This window comes from Bos javanicus, chromosome 3, assembly GCF_032452875.1.
Source record: "Bos javanicus breed banteng chromosome 3, ARS-OSU_banteng_1.0, whole genome shotgun sequence".
NCBI classification, from domain to species: Eukaryota; Metazoa; Chordata; class Mammalia; order Artiodactyla; family Bovidae; genus Bos; species Bos javanicus.
This window is the reverse complement of record NC_083870.1, coordinates 118,298,506-118,323,087: the sequence shown is the minus strand read 5'-3', so window position 1 is coordinate 118,323,087 and position 24,582 is coordinate 118,298,506. Positions and strand designations below refer to the sequence as shown.

Genomic DNA, 24,582 nt, shown 5'->3' with positions numbered 1-24,582 from the left:
TTTTCCTGCCTTTTCTCTGTTGCATCAGAATCTTCTGAAGCAAATGCGCGCTTGGGATGGAGCTTTGCGATTCCAGGGGTCTTTGCCAAAGATCTGCGAGGTGACGTTTGCATCTGTTTATTTATTGTTTGGTGCTTGGGGACAGGGTAGAAATGTGCAGACACCCATGACCCCCAGAAAGCGGGCCGAGGGAGTCACCATGGGAATTGGTCCGGCTGATTTACGGCACTCCCGTGACCCAGGTCAGGAAGCTCAAGTTCACAGCATTTTCTTGGCGCCCCTCTACTCCTAAACGTCCAGCTCACTGCAAGCCAGTCCCCATCTCAAGGTGATGTGCAATTCTTCAATTTCCTAACAAGGAACAAGTGCCAGCCGTGCAAAAATAGAGCACCCAGGTAGCACCCTGGGTTGGAAGGCTTGGCCGCCATCACACAAATTTTTCATTGCTCTTCTTTGATCTTTTGAGTCCATTTGTTCTCCCCTCCAGGGAGGAGGCTGTTGGAGTCTGTCCCAGGGGGTCGCACCACTGGAGGAGTCTGGGAAGTGGCCTTCTGAACCTCGGCTAAGCCCTGCAACTGGACCTTCCCTCTCATCTGTCACCAGGGCTCCTTGAAGGGCCAAGTGTCAGCCGTGTCCCACCCCAGAAGGAAGACAGAGCTGGCTCCACTGTGGCCTGAGACGGTGACAGCTTCCAGATGTCCCCTGTCCGCGGCTGGGGTCTGCCCACTTGAATCAAGCCATGGAAGAGGCGGGAAAGCCAAGGACAGTTCTGAGTTGTTTCCCGAGTCCTCTGGTTGTAAGACAGGAGATCGTGTGAGGTTGCAGACACCCTGCCGTCCTTCACTCATTTCTGCGCTTTCATGCATTCAGCACCAAGTCACAGGCAGAGCTTACATGAGCGCAGGCACTCCGCAGGGAGGGGTGTGGCAGTGTGGCAGAGAGAGGGAGCACGTCCCAGTGACAGAGGGGCACGTGCCCCTGCACTTGGACGGCTCAGGTGCACGGGAGCCCAGGGCAGATACCTCTCTACCTGACCACAGCAAGCATCCAAACGATGCCCACCCTGACCTTGCCAGGGAGGCGGCCCCTGCCGGTGCTCCGGGAGTGGAGCAAAGGGCCGGAATGTACGATTTTTTTAGTGAACTACCTCGAGGCAGTGGGAAATGGGCCGCGGTGGCAGCTGGTGGAGACTGGCATCCACCAGGGAGAAAGTCAGTGGGCCGGGGTTCAACCAGGACACAAATCACTGCAAAAGTTCAGCCTTCTGTTTGGAGGCGAGGGACATTGCAATGTCTCATTGGGCTATATCCTAACATTTTTTCCATTCTTTTGCAAAAGGCGAACATTAAATAACTAAATTGGACACTTTAAGCCCCAGTAACATGGGACTGAAGAGGAACACTGTGCTTGCAATTAAGATAACCACAAGAGGAAAGGCGGGAGCTTTGAGCAAATGAGGTTTCCATTCTACTGGGCTCAGTAATGCAGGAGGAGTCCACCAAGGGCCTGCAGGGACAGCCGTGTCCACATATCCTTGCTTGCCTTGAACAACAGAGGGCACTAACCGCCCCCGTCCCTGCCAGGTTGCCGTCTCGGCCTGCCATGCCACAGGAAACTCGTCTTCTGGGAAGATGGTGCCACCCCTCACCAGCCTGCCCAGCCCCCTTGTCTCCCAGAAGGGCTCCTAAGTTCTCCAGGACAGAGATCATGTCTCAGCCAGGTGGAGAACAGCCAGGGATTATCAGCAAGGTTCGAGCGAGTTACAGCCCAGCTTTGGGGTGACACAGCATCCCTGTTTTCAGGGCAGGTTTGGGGACAGGGACCGTAGACCAGAGAAGCCTAGGTTTCCAGGCTCATCTGAGTGAGATGTGAAAAAAACACATTTCATTATTTTGTTTTTGGCACTGAGACGTTCCAGAACATTCCTTACAGGCTCACTTATCAAGTCTTTCAAAGACAAATGGGACTCCGGGTAGAGTTTGGCTTCTGTCCTCCCGGGAGGCGGGGTTGGGGGAGGGCAGACTTGGTAGCACATAGTTGAGGGGGGGACGTGCAGGTGTGGATTCCAGCCGGCTCTGCAGCCCGCCCCGCCCCCACGCGCACCCCACACCCTGGATGCTCACACCCATGCCTGCCATCCCCTGCACCCGGGCCCCTCCGGCAACGCCCTGCTCAGCTCTGCTAACCCTCGACCTTGGCAGGACCCCCTCGCTCCGGGCAACCCTCTGCTCAAGCTGCCTCTTCAGAGAAGCCACGAGCGGCCAGGGTGACACCAGCCTCCTGTCACCACTCCCTGCACCCCCAGCTCTGCCATCCTGCACAGCCCCCGACAACGACTTGAAGTCTCATGGTGTGTGCCCTGCCTGCTGCCCCCTGCCCATCAGACCAAGCTCCATGGAGGCGGAAACCGCCTTCCTCTGCCCTGAATCCCAGCCTCTAATAGGAGCCCAGCACACAGATAGAGCTCAACCAGTTTCTGCCCCAATGAAGGGCCGAGTCCACAGGGTGCCACACCTCTGTCTGGCCTTCCCAGGAGACGAACCCACTGCTCCCTTGTTTGCAAACCACTCTCACACCACGCTGACGTCCAGCATCACAAGTGGGGGCTCGCACGTCTGTCTCCCCAACTGGGTGGGGGGGTCCTCCACAGGACAAACTCTATCATGATCACCTTTAGTCTCCGAACAGCCAGGGCTCAATAAACGTGTGCATGATGTGGAGACAGGGCTCCGAACGCCAGCGCCTCTGGACTAGCCCAAGAACGTGTGCTCTGGGCCGCACGTCCCAGACCTCACGCCTGCACCTGCAGGAAGGTGAACCGGCGCCTGCTGGGCGCAACGCACCTGCCGCCTCGGCGAGGCCGCCTGCCCCCAGGCACGTCCCAGCACCCAGGATCTGTTCCTCTTGCTGAAAGTCTTTCTTTAGATTGTAATGAAAAATACACACCATTACACATTATCATGTATAAAACAGGTAACCAACAAGGACCTATGGTATGGCACAGAGAATTATACTCAATGTTTTACAATAACTTATAAGGGAAGAAACTCTGAAGGATATATTGGTGTTGTTCACTCACTAAGTCATCTCCGACTCTTTGCGACCCCATGGACTGCAGCACGCCAGGCTCCCCTGTCCTCCACTATCTCCCGGAGCTCACTCAAACTCATGTCCATAGAGTCGGTGATGCCATCCAACCATTTCATCCTCTGCCTCCCTCTTCCCCTTTTGCCTTCAGCCTTTCCCAGCATCAGGGTCTTTTCCCACTGAGTCGACTCTTCGCATCAGGTGGCCAAAGTACTGGAGCTTCCACTCCAAGGATATACAAATGCATACTCCATGGATATATGTGTGTGTGTATCTACAATACCTCGCTAGTTTGGGCATACTCCACAGTGATTCAGCTTTGTATATGAATACAGACTGCGTGTTGTTTACTCACTAACTTGTGTCCAGCTCTTTTGCTACTGCGTGGATTGCAGCCAGTCAGGGTCCTCTGTCCCTGTGATTTCCCAGTCAAGAATACTGGAGTGGGTTGCCACTTCCTTTTCCAATAGATTACACACACACACACGTATGTGCATAGTTGAATCTATGCTGTATACCTGAAACTAACATACTGTAAATAAACTATACTTCAATGTTTTAAATAAATGCGGGAAAAATGCAGCATAAAACTTAGCATCTTTACCATTTTAGGTGTATAGTTCAGTAGCATTTAAATATCACACAGTTGTGCAACCAACCTCTGGAACTTTCTCATCTTGAAAAACTGAAGCTTTGTACCCGTGAAGCAGCATCTCTCCTATTTCCTCCCCTGCCCAGCGTCTGTCTCTAGGACTCCGACCATGCCAGAGATCTCACATGAGCGGAATGGCACAATTTTTGTCTTTTTGTGTCTGGCTTATTTCTCTTGGCCTAAGATCCTCAGAGTCCATCCACAGTGGAGCCTGTGTCAGCAGGTCCTCCCCTCTCAAGGCTGAGCGACATTCCACCCCAGGGATAAGCTCCATTTTGCTCATCCATTCGGCCCTCAGTGAATACTCAGGGGGCCCCCGCCACTTCACTGTCCTTCGGGAGATTTACTCAGAAAAGGAGCTGCTGGATCGCACGGCCATCCTGCAAGCTTCTGAAGAACCTCTGCGTCCGCAGCCGCTGCACCATCGTATGTCCCGCTGACGGGGCACGCTTCCCCACAGTCTCGCCAACGCTTGCTGGTCTCTGCTTCCCAGAAGCAGGCGCTGTAACAGGGGTGAGGCGGCATCTTACCGTGGGTTTAATTTACATTTATGTCATGACGAGTAACGTTAGTATCTGTTCCTGTACTTGTCAGCCATTGTATATCATCTTTTCAGTTCTACTTTTTTATGTTTTTTGATGCAGACAGTTTTTAAAGTCTTTATTGAGTTTGTTACAACCTTACTTCTGTTTTATGATTTTTTTTTTTTTTTGACCCTGAGGCATGAGAGATCTTGGCTCCCTCATCAGGGATCAAGCTCGCACACCCTGCATTGGAAGGTGAAGTCTTAACCACTGGACCGCCAGGGGAGTCCCTGTGTATCAACTCTGGAGAAATGTCTGTTCAGGTATTTTGCCCATTTTTAGATCAGATCTCAGTCGTTGCTGTTAAAGTCAGAAGTCCTTCACGTATCCTGGACTTGCACGCTTTTTATCAGACACATGATTGGCACATGTCGTCTCCCATCTGTAGCTCCCTTTTCACTCTGTTTGTTGAGTCCTGTCCTGCACAGAAGTCCTTCCAGTGGATGGGGGCCTGTCGGCCTATTTTTGCCTGCCTTGCCTGTCTCCTGAAAGTTTTACTGCCAGAGCCCAGATTGTTCTTTTTGGAAGGAGAAGATTCCGTCTCCACAGGGTAAACAAGCCGCGGCAACAGCAGCCGGTGCCAGCGCTTCTCGCAAACTCCCTTCCTCCAGAAAGCTCCTCGCACACTTGCTTGGCTTCCGTCCTGTGCCTTCAGCCCATGATGCCCCTCCTCCGTGAGCTGTGCCCGCCTAGCCACTTCTACATGGAGTCCTCCCTGGCCTCTGCAGGAGACAACTCAACCTTCAGGCGTCTGCATCCCCCAATCCATGCCATCTGACTGCCCACAGTCAGCGTGGTCCACCCTGCCCCCCCGCCTGACCGCACGGCACCCCCATCACCAGCGTCAGAGCGGGCAGAGACCAGGGTGCGGGGCATCCCGCCGCGGCCATGCTGAGCCACTGCCTCTGATCCTTTTTCACCCCCACGTCCCCCCCAACCCTGCCCAGAGGCTGGACTGTCTTGGGGACTGGTGGGTGCGGGACTGGGCAGGCAGGGGCTCGCCGAGCCTGTGTCCCGTCCACGCTGAGCCCAGCTAGCCACATCTGCACGTGTGAGCTACAGAGGACGGCCTGGGGGCCTGGGGCCCGGAGACTCAGCCAGCTCAGAACACGGCTCGCCTCACAGACCAGGCCACGGCCCACCCCAGAGGACAGCACCTTCTGTCCTGGGGGGACTGGCCAGGGGCTCCTGTGGGCCAGCCAGCGATGGCAGAACGGAGTGACACCATCAAGGGGAAGGGACCCCAGGCCGGGCTGCTCCTGCCCCCAGGTGCTGTGTGACTCGGCCCCCTCCCCTCCGTTGGCTGAGACCTGCAGCGTCATCTCTGCCCCGAAACCCACTGGACTGGAGCTTTGCCCCACGTGTGCTGGGGTGAGGGGTCAGCTCTAGGCAGATGGCAGTTTGGGGGCTTGGAGCCCACCAGCTCTCGGCTCCACCGAGCCCCACTCTAAACAGGACGATGTGCGAGATGATGCCCAGGCCCCTGAGTCCCCCGGGACCCTCGGGCTGGTGCAGCCAGCGGAGCCCCGGCACCCGGGCTTGCGTCTCAGGGACGCGGTCCGCACCGCGCTGTGCCGGTGCGTGCCTGTCAGGGAGGTGGTCCAGGGGCGCCAGCTGCTGCCCGGGGCTCCCGCTGCCTCCGCCCCTTCTTTCAGCCATCCTCTCATTCCACGTAAAGAGCCTCACTCAGGCGGGAAGCGAGCCCACCTCCTGCCTCAGTCCTGCAGGGCAGGGCGTCATTTCTGGCTCCTCTTCCTTCTGGCTGCCACCTGGCACACCCCACCCTCTGGGTCCCACTGGCCCTCCTTCCCACATCATCCAGGCCCTTGGGGACACGCCCAGAGACCTCGGAGGAGGGGGAGTGCCATCCCACCCCAGGCTGCCCAGCCTGCTCATCAGCTTCTTTCTGGTGAGGATGCTACTGCGTTTCAGCCCTGGGTTTGAGGCACATTCCAGGTGCGGCAGGATGACCCGGAGCCCACGCCTGGCGGCCAGTCTGTCCACCCTGGCCTCCGTCTCTGGAGGCTGTTTGCTGGCGGCTTGCCCAGTGCCCACCCCGTGCACCCGGGCACACAGGGCGCCCTGCAGCCTCTGCAGCAAATGCGTCTTCTGTCTTCTCCACGGCTTCCCAGACTCACCTCCCTCCCATTGCAGCCGCCCCACTCCAGGAGCCGGACTGGGTTCCCCTTGCTGTGCCCTGACCCTCAAAGCCACTGCAGAGAGCCTGGTGAGTGTGTGTGTGTGAGAGAGACAGTGTATTGAGGTCAGAGGAGATATCACACAGTGTAGAGCATTTCAGTTCTCGAAAATCACCAGTCACACCCAAAATTCACCAATTACCCACCCCCAGGTCCGGATGTGTGTCTTCTGAATATCATCAAAAATCACCACTCACACCCCAAAATCACCAGGCGCCCCCCAGATCGGAATGTGTGTCTTCCCCTGCCCCCCGCCCCGGCTAGGACGCACTGTGGCAGCTCTCTGTCCCTCCCCCTCCGCAGAGAGCGGCTCAGGAGCTGCGTCCCCTCCAACGTCACAGCCCACCCCCAACCCCGCAAACCATCACTGGCTCCCAGGATGGACGAGGCCAGCGCCCTGTTGTCCACAAGCCCGAGGCCCCCAGCCAGCAGCCGGGGAACTGCACATCACCAGCACTTCATCCTGTCACAGGGAACCTGCGCTTTTGTGTCACAGATGCAGCGTGATTTCTATGTGCACTTGGTAGGAAACAGAGGGCCCTCCCGCGACCCCCTCACCTGTATTCTCGCATCATGCAGACACGCCCCGTGTGCAAGCCACAGGCCGGGCCTCGGGCTGGGCCAGGCAGGTGCACACATAAGCAAGCCGTGGTCCCCAAGGCGCTCAGGCCATCCTGAGGATCAGGCTGGAGAGGGTTCCAGCGCCAGGGCCAGTGCGGGGAGCACAGGGCATGGGGCGCGCCACACACACCACAGCCGGCGGGCCTCCGCCAAAGCCCAAAAGGAAGAGCGCCCACTCACGGGCGGCTGCAGGAGGAGAAGCCACTCAGGGGCGGCTGCAGGCGGAGAAGAAACGCTGCTCGTCAAGTGCTGGACCCGGAGGGGAGCGCTGCCCTCATGGCCTTGGCGGGCCCTCGCTGGTCTCCCTGGCTCCCTGTGCTTCTCCTGAGCCGTGTGGTTCTGCCCCTGACACCAATCTGGAGGGGGGCCCTCACACCCCCACGCAGCCGGGACTGTGGATGGGAGGCACCCCCTCCCCCCGAGCCATCCCCAAGCCTGGTCTCACTCAGCTGCTCCCTGGGGGCCTCTGACCCCCATGGACCCATCCCTTAGAGCACAATAGTCCAGAGAAGGGACTGCTCAAGGGAGGTGCCCGGAAGGCAGTTCTGAAGGGTGGGATGCAGGGCATGGAGCAGTGTTCCATCTAGGCCTGAGCGGGCCAGGCCGGAGGTACCCAGGGGCGGGTGGACCCCAGGCAGGGTGGGCCCTGGGCCCTGCATCTCTGCAAAGCAGCCCAGGCCAGCGCCCATCTCCCCCAGACCTCCCTGACACATCCCATGCAGTCCTGGCCCCAGCCTGGGTCCTGGGTCCCTCAACCCCTTGCCCAGGCCGACCCTCAGGAGCTGGGTGCTGCCTCCTGCCCCGGGCTCCTGGCGCCCCATTCAAGCCTTCCTGCTCTGTTTATTTGCACAGCCAGAAGACAAAAAGCCATCGCTCTGAGTCACTCCTGTTCCCCAGTCGGCTCTGATTCACGCAGGAGGCCCACGGCGGGGACTAACCCGGCCGTTAACCTCTTGGTTTCTTTATGTCTCCACAGCAAAGGCATGTGTGGTTTCGGATTGAGAATTCAGCACGGCCCGCTGCGTCCGCGTGCTCGTGGGCGAGCTGCTGAGGACGGGCGGCCCGCAGGAGAGGGCCTGCCCCGGGCTTCCCCTCCTGGACACCTCAGAGCCACCTCACCCAGCAGTGATGGAAACTTACAAACATTTTAATCATCGTCCTGCAAAGGATCGGGCCATCTGACAAGGGTGGTTCCAGAATGTGCCAGAAGTATGCACCAACACAACCCCGGGTGTGAAAGAAGACAGGCTCAGAGAAAATTCGATTACGGTTCAGAATCGGAAAGGAAACGTGAGGCTCAGAGCCGGGCTCAGCCTGGGGACCCTCGGTTGGGAGGTTGCAGGTAAATTCAAACCCTAGAGAAGGCTATAAACAACCAGGCTCCAGGGTTCCAGAGAATCTGACTTGCCCAGATGGGAGGGGGTGGAAACCCACCAGCAGCACCAGCCCCTCCTTGGGTCCTGAATGTGTGAGGTTCGTCCCCGAAGGCCAGGAGCGAGGGGTGAGCGATTTCTGTCTTGAGTCCCAGTGATCGGTGAACATAAGCGCCCCCAGAAGGGAAAGTGGTCCTCTCTGGGTCCCTCTGAGTCTGGATTAGGGGGACTGCCTGTTCACTAGTATCTTCTCCACTTGCTTCTATTAACACAAATCTGAAGTGGTTTATGATTTAGACCAGATATCTCCCAGAACAGAGAGACGAACAGAAAAGAAAGACGAATGAGGAGGCTGAACCCAAACCGAGGGCGGGGGCGACCACGGGGGCAGAGGATGAGCTAAGCGCCTGTGCTGATCTGTCCGGGAGATAAAGGGCGGAAAACGGAAAGATGCCCACCCCCTGCTCCCCACAAGCTGGTCCAGGGTTCTGCTAGGGAGCCCAGCTGGGCCAGGTTGGCCGGTTCCGGGAGAAGACATCGGATAATCACGGCATTAAAGGCACTGCGGTGTGAACACAGAGGACCAGGGACAGGATGGGGAGCAGGGATCGCAGAAGATGCAGAAACTATCTCGGAGTTACTTCCAGAGGAACCGAAGCTGTGACTCGGAGAGGAAGCTCCAGGAGGGCAGGTCTGTGGGAGGGCAGAGGGCTTCACCGGGGGACTGGGGTGGGAGGGCGAACAGAGTCTGGAGGAAGGGGCGCTTGGGATGAGCCCTCCACTCTCTCTCAAAAAGTCCCAGTGGCTTTTCTCAAACTGCATAAGAGATACACGGCATTTGCGGAAAATTTGGAAAATAAAGGAAAGCAATACAAATAAGGAGGAGAGTTCGAGGCTCTTCCGTTGATTCTAGTCCACAGACATCTGTCCTTAACCTTTCTCTGGACAACGACACCCAGGCGAGCACACACACTGACTCTCCAACCTGCGATCGTGTCGGGTCTGTGCCTGTTTCCCTCCCATCATTACATCTCTGCTGAGAGGTGAAGCCAAGTGAAAGCCGCTCAGTTGTGCCCAACTCTTTGCGACCCCATGGACTATACAGTCCATGGAATTCTCCAGGCCAGGATACTGGAGCCAGTGGCTGTTTCCTTCTCCGGGGGATCGTCCCAACCCAGGGATTGAACCCAGGTCTCCTCCACTGCAGGCGAATTCTTTACCAGCTGAGCCACCAGGGAAGCCCTACATATCTGCAGACGCCACAAAATTTGCTGACTGTATAGTGTTCCAGCACAGGGATAAACCACTTATCAACAGCTTCCCAGGACACTCCCTAGTGTTAGCAAAGCTGATAAGAGTGTCTTTGTTGCAAGACAGAGCCGCAGTGATTCACTCAAGATAACTCCTGAAAGTGGATTTGCTCCATGCAAGCCGCTTTCCAATTTTTCAGTCTTTTTTACCTACTGTCAAAACCTCTTAGAAAGATTTTACAATTTATCTTCTCCCTGGCAGGGACAGAGGCCCTGGCTCCTCACAGTTTCCTCAATAATGGGAATTATCATCATATATTATATATCTTATTATATAATAAATAAATAATAAATTATATAATGCATAAAATATATAATAAAATGTATAAAAAGCAGAAAATCCACTTTAATATAAAGTCATGTCCTCTTATTTTGAGTTTCTTGGCTACTGTTGAGGTTCAACACTTTTTTATGTGTACTGGGCAACTGAATTTCCTCTTTTATAAATTCATATATTTTGCCCTTATTTTCTGCTGGGTAATTATCTTTTCTCTTATGGATCTTTAAGGGTTCTTTGTCTTGTTAAGAATATTGATTCATTATGAAACAGATTGTAAATACTTCCCAGGTCCTTTCAAAACTCTGGATGTCCTAGTCCTTTGGTGCTTGGAAGTTTAATTTTTTAGACTTTTTCTCTGTGACTTGTTTGCTGTTCCCGGACGAAGCTCTGAACGCAGGAGCCAGGCTGTGAAGGCTCCATCAGCAGTGCCTTCAGCTCCCTCCGTGTCCCGTCAGACTCTGGGGCGGGTGCACCCAGGGGTGGGGGGCATGCGTGTCAGGGATTCCTGCCGAATAGAACCGTGGACCTTGATGGGACAAACCGCACTCACTGTGTCCCCGCGGATTCACCGGGAGGCCCAATTTGGTGGCAGACGTTTTCACGGAGAGGTTGGGCGACGCCTGACCAGCTCTGGGCACAGTGGGAGGACGAGGTGGATAGAGGGTGCTCCCCGCTGTGGGCACCCAAGGGTACCAGCTTAGCACCCATCCCCCTGATGGTACAGGGCTAGCCAAAAATTTCATTCGGGATTTTCTGTAACGTCTTGTGGAAAAACCCAAATGAACGTGTTGGCCAACCTGATATCTCTGACTCGATGGGATCACCGACGAGATGGACATGGGTTTGGGTGAACTCCAGGAGTTGGTGATGGACAGGGAGTCCTGGCACGCTGCGGTCCATGGGGTCACAAAGAGTCAGACACGACCGAGAGACTGAACTGAACTGATATTTCTGAACCCAGCTGGAGGAAGGATGGAGACCCCCCCAACCCTGGATAGTGTCCTCCTGGAGTGCTGGCCTGGCGTCCACAGAGTGGCCCCCAGGGGAACACGGCGAGCCCCCAGCTCAGTCGTTCAGGGCAGAGGCGGTGGGACAGCAGAGCAGTGTCCCCAGGCACCGCGGCGCTGGAGCGCATGTGTGCACGGTGCCCTCGTGAATCAAAGCTCACGCCCTCGGCATCCCGGCTCCGTGCTCGCACCTGCAGGAGGAAACACGCTGCAGGGAGGCATCGGGGTCCCCGGATGCATCTGGCTTGTGGGGGCCCCGGGTTCTGGTCAGGGAGCCAAACCACTTAGCTTGGGGAGCCGGCGGGCAGCCGGGGTCCTGCCTTGAGTCTCCATGTGAGTCCTCGCGGAGCAGCTCGGGGGAATCTGTCTGCCTCCCTTCCATCCTCCTGGTGGCTCTCTTTTCTGGGGGGAGGGTGTAGGGGACCAGGAAGGGGGGAACAGCAGCAGTGTCTCTGCTTGCACCCTTCCTGGGGAGAGTCTTCTCCCTCAGCTGCCAGCTCTCCTGGGCCCTCTCGTCTGGATTCTCCAAACCCTGCCCGTGAGCCCAGCCCCACCTGCGGGGTGTCTGCAAGCAAGTCAACATGTGGACTGGGCGACACCACGAAGGCAGTGGTGTCTTTAGAAACGGACCCGAACCCCGGCAGAGGAAGCCCCAGGTGAGCATGCGTCCTCCAGCCCTCTCAGCGGGTCCTTGGGGCGGTGGCCAGGAAGCAGGTGAGGGGTGAATGCATTCACAAGGGCACCATGCCCGTTGGCAGCCCGGCACTTCTGTGCCCGGGGACACTGCTCTGCTGTCCGAGCGCCTCTGTTCAGAGCACTTGAACCAGGGTCTCGCTGCATCCCCCTGGGTGCCATACCCTGTGGACACCAGGGAAACACTCGAGGGAGGACAGCGGACACACATCAGCGAGGGAAGGAGAGACGACCCCCCAGCTGGCCCTGAACGATGTCCTGCCCGCTCCTCCCCTTGTCCCTCTCTCTGCGGACAGCCCCCAAGAAGCTGGTCACAGGTCCACTCTGCACTGGGCCAGGGTCCCGGCCCTGAGAAAGGCGACTTTGGAGAAAGAGAGGGATTCACCCACAAGAGCAGCTCAGGGCCTGAGGCCCCCTTCTCAGGAATCGCCACATCAGGACAGCCACAGAATCCGTCCCCTTTGAGCCTGTGAACTGGACTGAAATGGTCTGATGAGTGGGTGGGCCCTGGGCTTTGGGGAGCCCAGTGTTGGATGCAACAGGCTCCAGGGATTCTGGGCCAGCCACTCGCATGGGTGTGGAAGATGCTTCTGCTCTGGTCCATTGGGCCGCCAGCCAGCAGGGCAGAACCCTGGGGCCACTCACTCCCCTGCCCCCTGCCCCCCAACCCCAGCACCCGGCCCCCAAGCAGAGGCTTCTAAAGGTACAATCGACAGGCTGCCAAGTGTGCTGTCAGAATTGTTAGAGGAGCCTTTCTGATGAAGATGTAAAAGAGAGATTTCGAAAGGAAAACGCTTTTAGGCTGCACAGCTGACGAGATGAGAAGCCTCTGATAAGGCCTGAACCACGTGGACCAGCAGATAACATCTTGGGAAAGTGGACGAAAGCAGACGGTCTAGCCCACCTCCACCCTCAAGGCTTATTGGTCACCAGAGAGGCCCATGGTCTGACTCATAGGGGTTTTTTTGGTGCTAAAATACACATAATATACAATTTATCATTTCAACCATTTTAAAGTATACAATCCAATAGAATTTCACTCTGTTGTACAAACATCACCATGATCGAGTTCCAGACCTTTTCCATCACCCCAAATAGCAATCCCACACCCGTGGAGCAGTCCCATCCCAGCCCGCCCCCACCCAGCCCTGGTCCCCGGCAACCACGGATCGGCTTTTGCTTATTCCAGATATTTCATACAAATGGAGTCACACACTTTCCGGTCATTTGTGTCTGAGTTCTTTAACTCAGCATAAAATGTTTCCAAGGTCCGCCTGTGTTGTATGAACAGCCTGAGTCAGAGCGCTGTTCCCTCGGCCGAGTAATACTCCACTCGACAGACAGAGCACAGCACGCTGACCCCCCTCAGCTGGTGGACGTCTGTATCGCCTCCCCCTCTGGCTGCTGCACGCAGTACTGCTGTGAACATTAGTGAACACTTCGGTCTGAACACCTGCTTTCTATTCTTTGGTGTATACACCCAGGAGGAAACGGCTGGGTCCTACTGGCTCTTGGAATGTTGATAACCACAGAGCTATCTGCACCTTACTCCGCCTTTTTAGAGACAAGAAGACTGAGTCCCAGCGAGGCTATGACATGCCTCAGCCCAGAACTGTAGGCCTGAGAGCAGGAAAGCGGTGCCCACTGCATGGCCACTTCCGAGGAAGTCCTACTCAGACGCTCCCTCCCTTAGACACAGGACAATGGGCTTCCCCCAACAGATTCACTTGGAGACCTAACCTGCTCCCACAAGAGCAAAGCCTTTGCTTTCTAATTATAGTCTCCCCAAATAGAAAAAGGCCATGTCAGAGGAGTTCTTTCTAAGGGAAAGAATTACAGATGGTTTAGTCCAGAAACGGTATTTTCACTGAAGAGCAAAACACATTGTGGAGAGACACGGTGACCACATACAGTCACGGACATTTAAAGCCCTCAGAATTCATGAATATCTGCTTCACCCTGTGAAGCGTCAAGCAGAAGAGAGCTCAGCATGTGAAGGAGACACACCAGCTTTGCCTTCTGTGTCCTCACGTCCCCTTTGCCTCTTTCTGGTTAGAAAAAGTGAGATTATGTGATTAACACTGAATGACACTCGCCGTCACTTTCAAAAAATACACCACACGAGCAGATGGTCTAAGAGCGTGCTTCATAGACTCTGACACGGACACGCTGCCGGGGACAAGCCAGGAGGTGAGCTCCGTCGTCCGTGCAAATAACACTTTATCACCGTCAGGAGCCTGGCCACTCCAGCAGAAGGACACTTCACGAGATGGACAGTGTGGTCGCTCGGCTTCTCTCGGCAAAGCCAGGCTTGTCTGTTTCCCCCTAAACCCTTGGAGGTGGGCAAGTGTCTTTAGATGAGGGGGAGCTTGAAAGTGAAATTTGACGGAGGGGCTGGATCCCCAGGAGAAGGAAATAAATGCTGAGTTCCCGGTGCCTCCGGTTAACCTTGGCAAAAACCGAGCCATACTGGGCTCACGCTCAGGCATCCGTCCGCATGACCTGAGGGTGGATCAGGAGCAGGTCCAAGACCCGTCCAGTCCAGCTGAGCACTGCAGAGATCCGCATTGTGGAGACCGCCAGCTGGGGTCCCCACCCCTAGGCGGAGGGACCACCCTGGCCACAGAGCTCTCAGGGACCTCTGCTTTCTCGGGCACCAGAGGCACCCAGGGATGGGGGCAGGGTCCTGCAGTCGGGGGCCACCTCTGGGACACCTCTGATGCCATCTGGGGTGATGCTGAGCTCTGGGGGCACGTGGCAGGTGAAGGCTCTTCAGGTCTTCATTTAGAGGCCCTGCAACCTCTGGCCTGGGGTGTCATCCCAGCAGGGCTGAGGGGGCCCTATTGGATTTTACAAAGTGCCACCTTCTGGGAAGACCAGGAGGGTGTGGCTCTGATAAACCACTCTTTTCTAGGTTCCTGAGGGAGCCTGGGGGGTGGGGGGGTGGGGGGTTGGCGATGGGTCTGCAGGGACCAGCAGAGGGAGGTCCAGCTTCTGTTTCCTTCCTAAGGGGCCTCAATCCTCTCGATCGCCCTATTTTCATGTGAAATTCTCCACACACCACTTTTCCTATTCACACCTTCGCCTTCTCTTTTACTTTGCCACTCCTGAAGAAGTTACCTTTGTCGTATTATAAAGCTCTAAGTGATTGGCTCAAGCTTACAGCATCACTGGAGATGCGCACAAACACTGAATTACTCAGATACAATTGTTCAATGTAATAAAACAAAAGTGGATGTAGACAATAGCGATCTTTGAAATAAGCGGATAAATATATCATAGTCCCTGCTTTTTGCTTACTGTTTAATTAAAAGAGAATCTCTATCCTCAAAAAATTGTCTTAAAGAGACTTCTGGAACTGGCAATAATTCAACATCCAGCAAAACAGCCTTGACGTAATTCCGCCCTTAGATACCTGACTGTGTGGACTCTTGACACGAGAGGGAGGTAAGTGGAGATCCCGTGCAGCGCTGACACGGGCTCCACGGAATCCCAGCCCCGCACGCTCCCACTGGTGGGATCACCATGTGGTCCATGCAGTTCTGGCCGGCTGAAGCAGGTCATTTTACACAAGAGAAATCAACAAAACAGGACACAGCACGCTTCCTGGGGTACAGATCTCCACTGGGGGACTTCCAGTATCAGTGAAGCAATTTTCCTAGAAAATGTGAGCAACAATCGCTAAGGAGAAGGAGTCGCCAAGCACAGGGGTGTGTGTGGCGGGGGCGGGGGGATCTGGCTGCAGATCTATGGCTGAGCCCACTGGACTTCCAGAACACCCGGGACCGCTCAACTTGGAGAACCTGAGGTGCACGCTTATTCCCTGTGCCCGAGCGTGAGACTGTGGGGATGTGATGATGGCCTTCACGCTCCTCCTATCTCACCTGCTATGATACAAAACCTTATGTGGACTCCAGTCAATAATCGTGATAGATTTCAGCTAAAGAATAAGCATAAGAAAGGGTGTGGGGTTGTGGGGGTCGGGGAGGGGGAGAAGCTGAAGAAGAAATGCTCACGAGACAAAGAAAAAATGTACAAAGGACCAAGTCTGTCTCAGGTTCCACCTGCGCACACAGATACCATGAAAGAGGACAGCCGCTTGGCTGTTTGCATCCTGAAGACTTTGAACAGTTTAGGCCCCAGCGTATAGTATGCAGTTTGGAATGATTTAAATTCAGGAAAATTAATCTTCAGGGAAGACATTATTTGTCAGTTGAACCAAATTATGTGAACAGAGTGGTTCCATCCCTGAGTCAGGAAGATCCCCTGGAGGAGGGCACGGCAACCCACTGCAGTATCCCTGCCTGGAGAATCCCAGGGACAGAAGAGCCTGGCGCTACAGTCCACTGAGCTGCCAAGAGTCAGACACGACTGAAGCGACTTGGCACGCACAGATGCATGTGAACAGAGATGTGTTGATGCTCAACCTGAGACAGAAAATAAGGACTCTTCCTCCCTCCTTTCCTCTCCAATTTGCAGTGAGGCAGGCATTTCCCAAAGAAACAGTCAGCGCCTGTGTGTTGGTCAAGGTGGTCTCATTAAGAACAGGGCTTTCAATGTGACCGGCCCTCCGGAAGTGACCCAGTAAGGATCGATCCTGCTAACGCTGCGGCGAGCTCGCCTTGTTCTTCCTCCATGGACTTGAGTGTCCGAGATCGGAAAAGACACGAGCAGGGAGCAGGCACTTCTGCACCCATGGGGCCAGCAAGTCAAACAAAGCAAACAGCTTTTGACTTCTGATCCCACTGCACTCCCTGCAAACGAATCTACTTCAGGGACTGAGATTAATGAAGGAAAATAGCAGCTCAATGTCCATTTCTGGGTCTCCTGATTGAAAGAGCACGCTGCCTGCTCGCGTTCTGACTTCCAGGATGCTAAATTAACGAGGAACACACAAAGAAACCCACCGCGACAGCCGAGTCAGAGACGGTAAACCACGGGCCTGTGTTTTCTTTCAGGGAGTTTGTTTATTTCACAAGCTGTCCCTCACGAAGCCCTCACTTGTCTCTGGAGCAGGCAAACGTCTCCTGACTCTCTAAGGAGAGGGAGACTCTCAGAGAGACTGTAACAGAAAGGCCACTGTGACATTTTATTTGTACAGCCACAGAAGACCACAGGAACAACAAAAGCTGGGGCATCTGTTCTCCACGGGGAGGCGGAGAAAGGCTGCCCGCGCCTCCTTCTCCAAGCACAAGGCGAAACGCCCACCCTCAGGTTTCCTTCTGAGTTGCTCTGCCTGACTCTCCAGAGAGACTCTGGCTGTGACCCCGCCAGAAACCTCAGCCCCTGAGGTTGGGGTTGGATGTTTGGTCACCATCAAAGGGTTAATATGAATTAAGGTCTTTGCCCAAATCTTTCCTGCCAGTCATATGCCAGATGTGCATGTCCAGAAAACCAAATGCAAACTCTCCATCATAAACAGCGAGAAAAAGGAATTTAATGTCAGACGACTCAGGTGACCATTCCTCCCACCCCAAAGATGCAGGTGGCTATTTTCAAGGCTGAATATAAGCTAGAAAGAAAGGAGTATTTTTCAGAATAACCGAATTTGATGACTTAAAGCTCGTTGGATTCAACCCCGCCCTTCATTCAACCGACGGGAAATTCTGGTCTAAAGAAAGGAGAGACGTGCCCAGTTTTAGAGGCACCGCTCTTAGGATGGGAAAAGTGAAATGACCATTCCACAGGAGCTGTCACGAGAAGCTGGGTCATCTTAGTCTTTCCCTGATCAAGTAACAGGAAAACAAAATGATGGGAAGAAACTGAGCAATAAATAACTGCCTCCACAGACACCATGCCTCAACTCTCCCAGTCAGGTCCCTTCTTACACATAATCACAGGATCATATTATTCTGAACGAGAGAGTTGTGGATAAAATAATACAGATATTCAAAGCACGAAAGACATTGTTTTGATTCAAAATGACTCTCTTTTCAACTAACCATGAAACATTTCTCTTATGTCGGAATAAAGTTACATGTTGACTTTTCCAATTTCTGATTTGAGTCTGCTCTTAGCGTGACAACTGCTAGCAATCACGGGAGAAAAATCCCACCGTGCCTTAGTTGACATCAGCATGAAAATCATACTGTTAATGTCACCGTGTCTCACTCCAAAACAAACATTAAATTAAAGCTCATTTAATACAACTAAATTGCATTCAAAGACTTACTACTGAACCTACACACAAAATATGTCCCTATTAACAACAAACAAACCCTAATGTAAAATAAACATGACTGAGTTTAGGATTTGATACCTGTCTGTCTTTCTTTTTCTCTGTCTGTCTGTCTCTCTGGGTCTCTCTGTTTCTCTCTCTCTCTCTCTCTCCCCACCCCTCAACTGTGTATGACTCCAAATACTAACATTTCAATCTCTCCACTTCCTGGATGAATAATTTGATAAGTCATTGCCTTTAGAACAGTTGTATGTGTGAGAGAGAAATGTAAGTCAATATAGACAGTTATCTTACAAGCAAATGTCATCAGTTTCAGACTTAGTATCTTTCAAGGAAATGTGTCAGTTTCGATGAATATTTCCTAAAATTCCTCTGAAAAATATATTCTTGATTAGCATAGGAATAAATATATGGATTGGTATTTCTCCTTCAGATTTCTAGGATTTTACTCTTTGTTTCTGAATGATAAGGAACCACTTCTAAATAGTTACATGTTGAAAATATGAGCAGTCCCCTTATATTCTGAAAAGTGCAATAATGCTAATGACATCAGGAAAAAAGCTCAAAGCGTATTTTTGGCTTATTACTCTGAGATGGGTATAATCCTTCCTTATATAATTTGCTCATTTGAAAGAAACTTTTAAAATTCTTGTGGAGTATCTTTTCTTTTGTTTTAAAGTGTTTTTAATTGGGGCATTTTTTACAGTCTTAATTGAACTTGTTACAATTTGCTTCTGTTGTTACACTTGGTGTTTTGACCATGAGGCACATGGGATCTTAACTCCCCGACCAGGAGTGGAACCTACACCCCCCTGCATTGGAAGGCAAAGTGTTAACCACTGGACTGCCAGGGAAGTCCCCTGGAATATCTTTTCTTTCAAACTTTTTATTTTGAGACAATATTAGATTCACATGACGTTGTAGGAAATAATACACAGAGATTCTTTTACATTCTTCATTCCCTTTCCCCCAGTGTAACATCTCAAAAAACTATATACAATATCACAATCAGGAAACTCACACTGATACACTCTCCAGATCTTACATAGATTTCGCCAGTTTTACATGTACCCATGTGTGTGTGTGTGTGTGTGCGCACACACGTTGTGTGCATATTTCATTCTACACAGTTTTATCACATATGTAGACTCAGGTGACCATGTAAAATATGCTTTTAGGCAGTTTCTGCTTTTAGTGTTACATCTTGGCTTTACTTTTGAGTGCATCCATGTCCGTCTCCCTCAGATTCTATGTCTACTTTATGGCTCTCTCTGTATCTTGGCTACGCTAACTTAGTCATCTCTTCTTTGAATTTTATTGCCTCATCCATGAACTCTTTCTCGCAGAAGGCTTTGTTTTTGGTTTGCTTTTTGCAGCACATTTATCCTTTCCCAGGACAAGACACAAACATAAACAGACATTCCAGCATACATTCACAGGGTTTTTTAAGACACCAGTGAGAATAGATTAATATAAATACTAAGCTTAAAAACTGTCATAAAAGTTCAGCCTTTAAAATTGGCTTATTAAAATATTTGTTTTTTTAAAGCCCAGATTTAAACTGCAGTTATGAGTTATAGTACTCCACTCAGAAAGAGTTTACTTTATGATCTTTCTGCCAGGCGAAAGGGATCTGGCATCTCTGCCGTCTGTCCAAAATATAGAGAAGCAACGAGCATGAAAACTCAATTCTTTCAGGCTCAAGACTTGTCTGAAAAGAGTACAGCCCTCAGAAAACCTCAATAAAGTACTACATTTCAAATGACCTCAAACAGCCACTCTCAAAGTCCCAAGCTTCCAGCCCCCACTCTGGCCAGATGGGCAGCGAGACCTGCTTCCTGCAAGATGGAAAGAGTAACTACAGACATTTAAGGGAACAATATCCAGAAAGGGAGGTCAGCCCTACATCAGATCTTTTCAATGGGTGTTTTATAACAAAATGTTGCCTATATTTCAAGTAGCTGGGTCATTCATTCTACTTCTTCCCGTGACCAAGCAAAAGGTCAATTAGGGTTCTGCATTTCCATTCTCCACAGGCAATTCATTTTCTTTCGAGACCAGCTAGCATTCCGAATGTAGCTGTTGACAGGTATCTCCAAGAAGTCAGTTTTCTGAAGAGAGGAAAAGGCTTACATGTATTGGATGGTTAGAGGGTCATCCTCCGTTCTCCAAAGTAACTAAAAGTTCTTAGGGAAACAAAGCTAGTATGTTGAGAGTAGGGACCTATGGGAAACCTGCACATGGTGCTGAACTTAGAGAGATGTCTTCTTTATCCACAAAGCACGGAACAGGAAAAATGTCCAGTAAGTAGCCACCTCACCCAGGTGCCTCTGACCATGCACTGGGACTCTGGCATTTATTGAGAAAACGGAAAACTCCTTTAGAGATTTTCTGCTTAGATGAACGCAGATGACTGTCCAAAGACACCTGATTTATTGTGTATTTGCATTTTTAAATACCAGGCCAAAGAAGAAGGTCAGGATAAACGTTAGCACCAGCCAAACTCAACATTTCCTGTGTCTCTTTGTACTAAGGGACAGTTTCGGCTTTTAATAGCATTGCTGCTCATCTCAACACAGACTTTCTCATGTATCTCAGCAGACACTAAAATCGCATACCTCTGATGGGAAGGTCTAGAAAGTCTTTACTAATACATATGCCTATGTTTTAACATTAACATAACCTATGTAGCAACATTTGCAGGAAATCAAACCAATTATGCCTGTATCTACACTCATACAGACGAACGGGTTAAAAACGGAAAGAAAGCAAAAGTTGGTCGAACACGCCTGATAAAAAAAACACGGCAAGTCCAGAATCATCCGTGTGTCAGCAATTTTCACATTTCCCTTCTCGTCCTGTACACTGTGGGCATCTGTCTACTAAGGAAACTGCTTTATCAGACCTAGTCAGTTACACTCAAGTATATAAAAGTAAATAGTGGGTCCCACAAAGATCATTTGCTCTCCAGCTAAATGTGTTTCTCTCTTACATTTTGCAGATTTTTTCCCCCGAGCAAACTCTTTAACGCTTTTCGTTTATTCATTACAAATAATACCTTTCATTGCATATATTGTTCAGTTGTGATCTATGTCTGATAAGTTTCAGGAATGCAATTCTTTTTAAGTGAATTTTAAATGATCCTAAGAAATTCTTGCATTAAGGTAATACCTCTTGCTTTTGCTTTCAATAATTTTCTGGAGGGAAGCCTTAATGATAATTGTGTTGACATTTTCCTTAAACAAGGCTATATATGTGTACATTTTAAAAAGATGACCTTCCTCATCTGTTTGTTCTTATTTTAGATGTGCTATAAACTATGCATGGTGGAAAGGGTAAATGGAATTAACTAATGGACGCTCATAATTTAGGCAGCAAAAACCAGAATTAATGTATTATCCCACTGTAGCATTTTAGTACTCGCCAATCCAAACTTTCTTTCCTGGGAAAATATGTGATTGAGACATTTTCCATCTGCTTTCGACAGAGATCGGAGAAGATCCCCCTAAGTGACTCTCTACTAAAAATTCTTCCAAACAAACAAAAAAAAAGCCTATAAAATAATTATTATCTTAGGGGCCTATTTCACAAATGAATGTTCCGTGGCACAGAAATAAAAACTAAAAAAAAAAAGAAGAAAAAGAAATAAAATCCACCTGTGCTAGAGGAGCCTTTCCTCTCCACAGCAAAAACATGTGCATATATCATAGAGCACATAGGAAAGAAGTGGATATGCTTGGGAGAGTGGGCGGCTGCACGCCCGTGATTAATCTAAATTCCTTCTGTGTGAAGTGGAGACGTGAAGAAAAACACTGCAAGAGAGCAGGAAAGTCCAACAGACCAAGGAGGGAGGGATTTTTAACTGGGCCCTCTCCCCACCAAAAATCGTGAGCCCTTCCTTTCATCGCCCGAGACAGAGCCACGGTCACAGAGCCTTCTGGAAGGGACAGAACAGCATCTCCGCGGTTAGGGAAGGTCTGAGGGTCTCCAGAAGTGTCTGGTGAAAGGGGGCCGGCGCGGGACACCCCGAGCGCTCCCCTAGAGAAAGCGGGGACTCGCCGGGCTCGGCGGCTGCACTCCGCCGGCTCCCGCGCAGGCCCCCGCTGCACCGCCTCGCCTCCCTTTCCCCTCGCAAACCTGTTTCCCAGCCTGGACCCTTTGGACCGAATGCTCGGCCCCCACCCAGACTCTCGAGGGTCAAAGCTGGGGCCAGAGCCCGCCAGCTCCGAAGTCCACTCCACCTGCCTGCTGGCAGCCGGGGTTCCCCGTGGCGATGTCTGCCTCCGGCCTCCACGCTCGGGTCTCCGCGCCTCCGCCTCGGCCCTGTCCTCCGCCTTTCCGATGCGGACGGTCCTCAGCTCCCGTGCTGCACCGGCCCCGGCGCCGCCCGCGCGGGGCAGGGTCCTCCGGCTTTCCCCAGGCCAACAGAGGCGCCGCCGGTCCGCGCCTCTGCGCCCACCCGGGCAGCCAGGGCGCCGACGGCCGGGTCCCCGAGGCGCGGGCCGGGGTACCTGCACGAGCAGCCAAGGAGAACTGGGTGTCCGCACGACGAAAGCGCGCTGCCTCTCCCCGGGAACCGGGCAAAGCACCGTCAGGCCCGGCAACTTCGCGGGCGGCCTCAGCTCCGAGGGACGCAAAGAACAACTGGTCCTCAGCCCTTTGCCCCAGGCCGGCTCCAGGCAGTTCTGATGTCCATTCCCCCGACGGTCAACCACAGACCTTTACCCACCATTCCCACAGCACCAAGGATGGAAAATAACGACTGTCACCAGTCCGCCCGTTCCCGACCGATACCCTGCCTGGGAGCTTGCCCCAAACCACAGGGGTGCCCCTGGGACCTGGCAGCTTCCCGACCAACCCCCATCTCTGGCTAGGAGGAAAGGCGCACCCCATCCTCGCAGCCGCGGCCTGCGGGCCTGCGCCCACCGCGCGCGCAGCACCTACCCTGGCGCGCCGGTCCGGACGTGGGTGGCGCGGCGCTAGTGGGAGGCGGACATGGACCACGCGCCCTCCATGCGCCACACGGAGAAGGCGTAGCTGAGGCGCTCATGGGCCACGTAGCTGCAGCTGGTCATCTTATTGTCCATCTCGTCGCTCTGCAGGACCTGGTAGAGGAAGTCTATGTACCTGGCGGCCAGCTTGAGCGTCTGGATCTTGCTGAGCTTGTCCGAGGGCAGCGTGGGGATGATCTTGCGCAGCGCGGCGAAGGCCTCGTTGAGCGACTGAGTGCGCTGGCGCTCGCGCACGTTGGCCAGGATGCGCTGGCTCTGCAGCTCCTCGAAGGACTGCGCGCTCGGGCTGCCCTTCTTGCCGCGCTTGCCGGGGGTCGGGCTGCCATCTTCGCTCGACTTCTTGCTGTAGCGCCGTTTCCGGCCGAAGCGCTTGGGCTGCCGCTCGAGCTCCTCCTCGCTGGTGCCCAGGCTGTCCACGGGGGACACGGGCGAGCTGGAGCCCTCCTCCATGGCGCCCGCCCGGCGCGCGAGGGGCTGGGGGCGCCGGGCGCAGAGCGCGCGCCGCTGGCCAAGCCCGCGGTCGCCGAGCACACGCTCCCCGAGTTGCTCGAAAGGCTCTGATTTCAAGGCCGGCTTGTGCAAAACCGAGGTCTCCGGGAGAGGAAGTTATTCTAACTTTTTTGGAAACCCTAGCCGGGCTGGGTTGCTAAATAGTTGTCAGTAGCGAGGGCGGCGCGCTGATTGGTCGCCGCGACCGGGGGCAGGACGAGTTCTGGGGCCTCCGCCGGCCGCCCCCGCCCCCCGGCGCGGCACTTTCAGTTTTGCCTCCCCCTTCGGCCCCGGCCGCGGCGGGCACCCGGGACTGCCCGGCCTTCGCGCGCGCCGCCCGCGCCTCCGCCCCGGGCTCTGACCGCTCTCCGGCCGCGCCGCGGGCTCAGCCGATCCCGCTTTGTCTGCTCCTTAACTGGAGATCGGGCCCCGCCGGGCTGCGGGGTCTCTCCCGCGGCGCGAGGGGTACGGGAGGCAAGTCCTACCCTAGATGCGCTCCCAGGAGGTGAGGACGCGGCGGGGAGCCCCCGGGGACGCCCGGGCCAGTGTGAGCCTTGCCTGTCCCCGGGCGCACAGAGAGTTGGCGAGGTGGCCCGCACGTTCGGCCAGGGGAGGGGGAAGTGCGGGACCAGTGGCCCCGTCCGCGGGCGGGCTGACACTCGGGTGCCCTCGGAGACGCGTCTACCTACGGCCGCGCCGCGGGGATCCTTGGAGGCGCGCGGCCCGCTTTGCCCAGCTGTTATATGGGAGGGGGGTGTCTCACCCCAACTTGCTGAGGAGCCCCGGCCCCCGACGCCCTTCGCAGGCTGTCCTTCTAAGTGGATTAAAACCTCAGCACCAGCGCGCGCCTCCGCTGGAGCGCCCAGTGCCCACAGAGCCCACCTGCCTGGCCCAGCCTGGGGTACGAGAGCCCGGCGAAGGCGCTGGCTAGGCCGCGGGGCCGGGGCTCCCCCTCTGCGAATCGGCCGGGGACGGAGGGAGGTCTGGGGAGGCGCCCGGCCTCCCCTACCCTGGGCGCCTGCGGGCAGCCCTAGCGGCCGCGGCGCGGGGCCCGGCCCGGCTTCAGCGGGCGACCTCGGGCGGGGGCCGCCGGCCCCG

The 24,582-nt window shown here is 53.8% G+C and overlaps 1 protein-coding gene across 1 annotated transcript in view; it reads right to left on the bottom strand.

The window, feature by feature from the left end:
- Positions 1-23,622, bottom strand: part of TWIST2 (twist family bHLH transcription factor 2) — a 52,081-nt gene extending 28,459 nt beyond the window's left edge. The window contains exon 1 of the mRNA XM_061412825.1: positions 22,928-23,622. Within this exon, the coding sequence (XP_061268809.1) occupies positions 22,963-23,445 (483 nt within the window). The 5' untranslated portion in view covers positions 23,446-23,622 and the 3' untranslated portion in view covers positions 22,928-22,962. The remainder of the gene's footprint in view (positions 1-22,927) is intronic.
- Positions 23,623-24,582: the final 960 nt, after the last annotated feature.